Source organism: Hipposideros armiger, unplaced genomic scaffold (genome assembly GCF_001890085.2).
Source record: "Hipposideros armiger isolate ML-2016 unplaced genomic scaffold, ASM189008v1 scaffold_283, whole genome shotgun sequence".
Classification (NCBI taxonomy): domain Eukaryota; kingdom Metazoa; phylum Chordata; class Mammalia; order Chiroptera; family Hipposideridae; genus Hipposideros; species Hipposideros armiger.
Window position 1 is genome coordinate 306,752 of NW_017731633.1, and position 8,278 is coordinate 315,029.

The window sequence follows — 8,278 nt, forward strand, 5'->3', positions numbered from 1 at the left end:
TGGAGATTGGAGGAGAGGTGTCATTATTTTGTTTACTATACTTTAAGTGACATTCATTACTTTACTTTTCTTTATTGCTTTATAACCTGTGTATATATTCCCTAAACAAAAGTTTGGTTTGGCCTGATTTTGAATTTTATGTAAATGAAATAATGCCACCTGTATATTTTATGTCTTGCTTTCTTCAAATGTGAGATTAATCCTTGTTGCTCTGTGTAATTGTGATTCATTCACTTTCCATTGTTGTATACTATTCCGTTATACAAATACACCACAGGGTATTTATTCATTCAATATTGATGGACATTTTGGTTGTTTTCAGTTTGGAGCTAGCTAATATGAGTAATGCATCTCTCAACATTCTTTCCCATGAATCCTGGTTCCAGGGTCTATATCCAGAAATGTAACTGCTGGGTGGGAGAAAGAGGCAACAACAGATCTAAACTTGTTTTCTGTTGGAAGATGACTTTGGTTTACTTTCTTCCAACACTGTTTCTGTGGTAACATACTGGGTTCAGGTAAACGTGGAATGCCAGCTGTGTTCCCAGGCAACAATGTTTATGATAAAAATGACCCCTGAAAGGATTGTGAGTGGGCTCATAGCCCCCAAGGGCCTACAGGGCCAAAACCAAATAGAAACCTGGTCTCTCTGGGGTGAGGGGGCTTATAAGCTACCCTCATGAGCTGCGACAAGAGGTGACTTCTCTTGTGTATGAAGCTTCCCTATGCCAGGGTGGGCAGCACCCATCCACACATGTGATATCACCCAACTGGAGATGATGAGAAGCAGACCCTGGACCCTCAAGAAAGATGCATTTGATGTTGTCATGCCAACATGCTGTTCTTTCCTGTCCTCTAACCTTCTACAAAGTTAAGTGAACCTGGTGCCAAGTTATAGCCTATGGGATTCCATGAGTGTGGATGTCAGATGGAACCCAAGACTGCTTCTGGTAACCATGCTGAGTAGATGTGACACTGTATCATGCTGTAAGGTGTGTCTATTTCAAATGTAATAGATAATGGGGAAAAAACTTTTCAGAATACATACGACAATTTATACCCCCATCAAAAGTTCATAAGAGTTCCCACTGCTCCTCCTGTCCCCAACACTTGGTACTTTTGGACGCTAACTTTTGAAAATCAGGTTAGTATGTAATGGTATCTCATTGTGGTTTTCATTTGCCTTTCTCTGATTACTAATGAGTGAATGATGAGTAATTCCTACATTTCTTTGGACATCTGAATTTCTTATTTTCTTCGTTGTCAGCTCAAATCCTTTGATTATTTTTTAAGTTAGGTTGACTCTTTAATGATTTGTAGCAGTTCCTTATATGTTCTTGATACTAGTCCTTTGTCAGCTCTACATGTTGCAAATAACCTATTCTGTGACTTACTTTGTACACTCTTTATGATTCTTTTGACAGACACTTTATTAACTTTAAAATCATGGGATGTATCAATCCTTTCTTTTAGAAGTAGAGATTTCTGCAACTCATTTAAGAAATCCTTCTTAATTTAAAATTTTAATCCATCTGGAATTAGTTTTGGGGGTACAGTATGAGGTAAGGGTCTGGTTTCACCTCACACTATAGATATCTGATTTTCACAGCACCATTACTAGAGTCCTTCTTTTCCCATTTCTTGAAGTCATATATCAAGTGTCCACATATGCATATGTCTCTTTCAGAGCTCTCTATTCTGTCCTGTTTATCCATTTGATTAGCCCTACACCAATTACAAGAATTTTATAATAAATTTGATAACTGGTAAAGCAAATCCTTCTACATTGTTCTTTTAAGTCAACCTTAGTCATCTTGTTCATTGCACTTCCACATAGAGCTTAGAATATGCTGCTCAATTCCATCCATTGGGAAAAAAAAAGCTTTTAGTATTTTGATTGGGATTACATTAAATCTATAAATCAATTTAGAGATCTGACATTTTACAACACTAACTTTTCCAATCCATGAATATAGTGTACCTCTAAATTTATTAAGTTTTTATTTAATATCCCTCAATAAAATTTACAGTTTACTCCATAGAGGTCTTGCACACTTTTGTTAGATTTCTTCCTAGGTATTTCTTTTGGGTATTATAAATGTGTTTTGTTTTCTTTTATTTTCTAATAGTTACTGCTAATATGGGAAAATATCATTAACTTTGCATGTTAATTTTGTATCCAGCCACACTATCAAAATACCTTGTTCATTGTAATTTAGCATTAGATTCTTCTGGACCTTTTATGTATTCAAATATACCATCTATAAATAACGACAATTTCATTTCTCCCTCTCCAATCTTTTTTTTATTAGTTTTTCAATATTATTTTATATTCGTTTCAGGTGTAGAGTATAGTGGTTAGGCATTTATATAATTTATGAAGTGATCCCCCAGTTAAGTCTAGTACCCACCTGGCACCATACATAGTTACTACAATATTATTGACTATATTCCCTATGCTGTACTTTATATCCCCATGATTACTTTGTAACTAATTGTACTTATTCCCTTCACATTTTTCACCCTCCAATCTTTAAATTGTTTCTTTTCTTTTCCTTGCCTTAGTGCACTGGATAGGATCTCCAGTACAATGTTAAATAGAAGTGATGCTAGCTGACATCCTTATATTGTTACTGATCTCAAAGAGATTTTTTTTCATGTTTTGCTATCAAATGTGATGTTTGCTGTAGATGTTTCATAGTTGCCCTTTATCGATTTTCCTTTTATTCCTGACTTTCTCAGAGTTTTTAACATGAATGGATGTTGAATTTTATCAAGTACTTTTTTTTTCTTTTAGCTAAGCCATCCTGCCACCTGTTAGCAGCTCAGCGGCAGCTCAGCTCGGGCCAGGACTCGAACCTCTGTTGCTTAGAGCTCACACTCTTGAGCGAGCTCTTCACCAACTGAGCCGCTCAACCGGCCCTATCAAGTACTTTTTTATATCTACATAGACTGGTGCTATGAACTGAGGCAAGTCCAAGGACTGTCTGTCATCAGTCTCTGGTGTGATGGGTTAAAAAAATTAGAGTAACCATTTAGAAACAGTTTTTTGGGGTGCTATTGAATTCACATGTCAAGTCACACAAGACACAAGCCTTTTGAGAAACACTATGTCTTACTCCAGATTTTCCTTTGCCAGAAAATGTCTGTTCTGCTCTTTCATTTGTGAATGGTATTTTCACTGGATATGGAATTCTAAGTTGACAGCTTTCCCTCTTAGAACAATGAAGTTATAATCTCACTCACTATCTTGTGACTTCCAATGTTTCTTTTGAGAAATCATCTGTCAGTTTAACTGTGGCTCTTTTTAAAGTAATATCTTTTTTTATTTTCTGGATACTTTTATATTCTGAAATATCCCTATACATTTCTGTGTAAGTGTGGATTTTTTATTCATCCTGTTTAGGATTCTAAGGCATCCTTGGATTTGTTCTTTTGTTAGTTCTGGAATATTCTCAGATACTATCTTGTCACACATTACCTCTGTCCCATTCTCTTTCTGTTCTTCTGAAACTCCTATTAGACATATATTTAATCTCACTATATCTGCAATGTCTCTTAACCACCCTTCCATATTTCCCATCTTTTTGTCTCTCTGTACTGGATCCTGGAAGATTTCTTCTGAACAAATTCTTTCTTCAGCTTTTATTTGGCTTATTATCTGTCTTACCAGTAGAATGCAACCTACATGAGAGCAGGGTTCTTGTCTGTTTTGTTCACATCTGTGTTCTCAACACCTAGAACAGTGCCTGGCACTTAGTAGGCACTCAATAAATTTTTGTTGAGTGAATGCCACCAGATAACTACATCCTTTTTTGACCTCGTGGGGAGCTTTACAGAGCTCTCTTCTAGGGACCCTATCTCCCACCTGACCTATAATTCTCCATAATCAAGTTTGTTAGGGCAAAGAAATCCATGGGGTCAAGACAATAAAATCATCCTGCTTGGGCCAGACTCTGGCGAGTTTCCATGAAAGACTAAGGAAAACCAGTTCAAGCAGCCAACACTCACTAGCCACTGTCCTACCATGAAACAGCCAAAAGTTTGGCATGTATGAGTCAGAATTCAGCTTCCAAACGGCAGCTCAGGGTGATATTGAAAGCTCAACAAAGTGATTGATTGGAAGTCAAATGTAAAATAAAGCAGACTATAGATCATGTGGTAGACAGAGTAATGCCCGCCCCCAAAGATGTCCACATCCTAATCCCTGGAACCTGTGAATATGTTACCAATGCAAAATGGACTTTGCAGACGTGATCAAGTTAAGGATGTTGGGAGATGGGGAGATGATCCTGGGTTATCTGAGTGGGTCCAATATAATCACAAAGGTCCTTATAAGGACAGGAGAGTCAGAATCAGATCAGGGGAGAAGATGACAAAAGCAGAAGTCACAGTGATGCTGCATGAGACACACTCAAGTGGTCATGGGTGGCTTAGAAGATAAAGAAAGGAGTCACGAGCCAAGGAATGCAGGCGGCCTGTAGAAGCCGGAAAAGACCAAGAAACAGATTCTCCCCGGAAGCATCCAGAAGCTTCACCCTGCTGACACCTTGATTTTACCCAAGTGAAACCCATTTTGGACTTCTGTCCTCCAGCACTGTAAGATAATGAATGTGTATTATCTGAAGCCATCAAGTTGGTGGTAATTTGTTACAGCAACATCAGGAAACTGATACAGACAATTAACTTTCAGACTCCCGTTTGTGATCCTATGGTGTGCAAGAAATCACTTGCTCCAGGAGAGCAACTTTTTTAAATGAAGAGTAGAAGAGAAAATAGCAGAATTAATCACACATAGAAAAAAATTATAATTTGGCGAATCTTTTGTTTCAGATAAACGTATATGTGTACATGTGTTTATAGCCACGTGCATCTATGTGTGTATGAACTGTGTCGCCCAGTCATGGTCATAAAAACTTGGAAGAACACTGGCAGAGAAAAGTCCCATTGTTTCCATGGTCACATAGAAAGATCTTGTGCAGATGGGAATAGACACCTGTCTAGACTCTGCTCCATTACCAACATCCTCCTTTTGCAGGTGAAGGCACTAGGGCCCAGAGAGGTGAAGACTTGCCCGTGGTCACACAGCTCTGAAGTGGCAGGACCAGGATTCTACTGCAGGTTTCACCGACTCCAGAAAGTGAACCTTTCCCCTTAACTGCACCAACCCCCTTTTTTTGAAAGTGTGGGAATGTGCTCAGCACTAAACACCCGCATTCTGGAGCCTAAGCACCACAATGCCAGGCGATGCTTTCAATAACTCCATTTTTCAGATAAGGAAGCTAAGTCTCAAAGCAATTACGACACTCGCCCCTAAGTAGGACCCACAGAGTCTGGCCTCAGGACCCACCTGCCTGTCCAGGGCTCTGGTCTGCTCCTGCAGCTCCGTGACCTCGGTCTGCACCTGGGCCCGGCACTTCAGCAAGTGACCCATGTTCTCCAGCCTCTCGTTGTCCCGCAGCCGCTTGACCTGGCTCTGGGCGACGCTGATCTGCACCTGAAGTTTGCCCCGCCCCTCCTCTAGGCGGTGGATCTCCTCCCTGTGCAGGCAGGGAAGTGGAGGGGAGGCCAGCAAGGGGCAAAGCTCAGCATCACTAAAGGCCAGACACACTGGGTCTGCCCCGGCTTTGGACCCAAGGGTCCAACCCCCAACTCTTTAACAGCCCCCTTCCAGCTCTGAGACCCAGGTGCTCAGCTCACAGTTGCTTATTGATGCGCTGGTGGAATTCCTTGCTGTAGGCCCGCCTTTCACCCTCCATCACTTTGCATTGTCGCTGCAGTCTGCTCAGCTCCCAATCTACTGAGGGATGGACCAGGCAAGGGACACAATAGGAATTCAGGCCCAGCTCCTTCCTCCCCAGGACCTAGGTGGGAATCCTAGCTCCCTTGGGGTCTCACGAGCTGCAGCTGAACTGCAGACCCAGTCCCAACACCCCTCTAGGACTGCCTCAAACTTCCTCCTCTTTTTATACTCCTCTGTACCCCAAGCTAACCCTTGAGCTTTTCCCCCTAAAACCCACTCCTTCACTGGTTTGGGCGTACATGTGTTTCCCCACCAGAGGGCGCCCCTGGAGGGCCTCGCGGTCCTCAAGGACCCACTGCACAGGACCTGGAACTTGGGAAAGCTGAAGACAGGTGACCAAAGCAGCATTCTTGCTCCCTCCTTTCCCCCTCAGCCTCCACTGCCCAGTCGCACTCAGTCCCATCCTCCTGCCTCCTCACTCTCTGCCCCTCTCCTAGGCTCAGGCTTCATCCTCTCCTGCCTGGACCATCACCCCAGCCTCCCAGCCTCCCCGCACAGCTCCAGGGGCTCATGCTACACCCAGAGCGGACTCTGCCCCTTCCCTGCTCACAGGCCTTCCCTGGCGCGCCAGCACCCCCAGGACAAAGTCTCAACTCCTCAGCCTGGTGTTCAAGACCCCATGTGACCTGACTATCCACTTCAAGTCTCCACCAGCCCAGTGGTTCTCAACCTGAGGCTATTCTATCCCCCATGAGCATTTGGCATTGTCTGGAGACATTTTTGATTGTCACAATGTGGGGCGGGTAGGGGAGGTGCAGAGGGTACTGCTGGCATGTAGTGGGTAGAGGCCAGGGATGCTGTTAGGTATCCTACAAGGCACAGAATAGCCCAGACAACAAAGGATTACCTGACCCCAAGTGTCAACAGTGCAGAGGTTGACAAACCCTGCTCTAACCACATGCTGTTCTCTCTGTTGAAACACTCTCCCCTTCTTTCTCCCCTTGGTGATTCCGGGGAGGAGTTCTGGGCCCCACTCAAACTTCTGCAAGAAGTCTTGGCCCACCCATATGCCTCCCTCCACCTCCATTTCCACACTTGTGCTCTCCACTAGAGGGCTCTCCTAAAAGACCTCCCTATTCCCAGGGCTCTGAAGCACAGGACCTGGAATTGGGAATGCTGAGAAAAAGATTAAGTGAAATAAAGATCCTATGAATTACCCATTCCCTCTAGGAAGGCCTCGTTTCCAGTCTCGAAGCCGGTGCTCCCTGCAGAGAGTCCAAAAGGCATCTTTCCCAAAGAGGGTGGGACTCCTGTAGGGATAACACAGGACCCCTTCAGACAGCAAGCAGGAGAGGGCGGGGAGGAGGTGGGCAACGAACAGTGAGGGACTAGAACTTGGAAGATGACCCCAGAATCAGCTCTGGCCTCTCTCTCTGAGTCTCAATTCCTCCAATGGGTTGGAGGCGGGACACCTCTCGGGCCTCTCGCCACACTCCTCCTGACCTCCCACCTCTCACAGTCTCTGTCATGCATCTTGGCTCTGACTCTGGCGCGGGGGACAGGTCCCTTAGGCTCTCCGTATCTCTGAGGGGGGCTGTTTGGGGAAGGGATCACAGAGGAAGGTCCGCTGGAGGAAACGAGGCCCCTTCCCTACCTGCTGGAGTGCCTGTCCTGTCCTTGGTGCTCCTAGTTCACTGTTGTGGTCTGGTTACTGGGGAGATAAGGGGCCAATGAGGCCTGAGGACAGAGGTAGGGGAGGGACCGACCGCGAGGAGAGGCTGTGGGAGGGGAGGCTGGGAAGGAGTGGCCGATGAGGCGGCGAGAAGACCTGCTGGGATCTCCAGGGCTTTCAACAGAACTCTTGGGGAGCCCTGTGAGGGGTGGGGCTGTGGGCCCATAAGGGGCGGGGCTAGGAGGGCCCGCGATAATCGGGGCTTCGAGGTTTGCGAGGGGAGGGCTCGGAGATCTGTAAAGGGCAGAGACGATAGGGTCTGCAAGGTTTGGGGCTGGGGAAATCACAGGTACCTGTGAAGGGCGGGGCTGCGAGGATTCTCGAGGGGAGGAGCCCGGGTACCTGAGGAGGACGAGGCCACAGGGCCTGGAGAGAGGTGGGGCTATGGGGGATTCCGAGGGGAGGTGCACGGTACCTGAAGAGGGCGGGGCTTCTGGGGCCAGGGAGGGGCGTGGCTGGAAGAACACGTGAGGAGCCTGTTGGGAGGGCGCTGGAGGGACCGTAGTTCCCGAAACTTGTGGGGTCGGGGCTAACCAGGAGGCACTCCGGCTGGAAGGGCCTGCGGGCGGTCGGGAAGGGCTGCATGGGGAACACGGGCCGGTGAGTGTCGGGCTGTGTTTCCAGGAATGGCAGGCAAGGTTGGGAGCGAAACGTCTGGAAGGCCGAGGTCCTTCGGGAGGAGTCCGAGAGAAGCTTGTCTTAAGCTGATTAGGACCACTTTATTTTGAGGATTCATTAGCAGGACGGTGGTGCCGACGCCGGGAGTTGTGAGGGGAAGTAGCGCTCACCACCGCCTCAGGGCC

The 8,278-nt window shown here is 45.8% G+C and overlaps 1 protein-coding gene across 1 annotated transcript in view; it reads right to left on the reverse strand.

Moving 5' to 3' along the window:
• Positions 1 to 8,074, reverse strand: part of ODAD1 (outer dynein arm docking complex subunit 1) — a 34,331-nt gene extending 26,257 nt beyond the window's left edge. Inside the window, exons 1-5 of the mRNA XM_019658153.1 lie at positions 7,891 to 8,074; positions 7,398 to 7,454; positions 6,961 to 7,053; positions 5,701 to 5,800; positions 5,279 to 5,540 (exon numbers count right to left, since the gene is read on the reverse strand). Coding sequence (XP_019513698.1) covers positions 5,279 to 5,540; positions 5,701 to 5,800; positions 6,961 to 7,030 — 432 coding nt within the window. The 5' untranslated portion in view covers positions 7,031 to 7,053; positions 7,398 to 7,454; positions 7,891 to 8,074. The remainder of the gene's footprint in view (positions 1 to 5,278; positions 5,541 to 5,700; positions 5,801 to 6,960; positions 7,054 to 7,397; positions 7,455 to 7,890) is intronic.
• Positions 8,075 to 8,278: the final 204 nt, after the last annotated feature.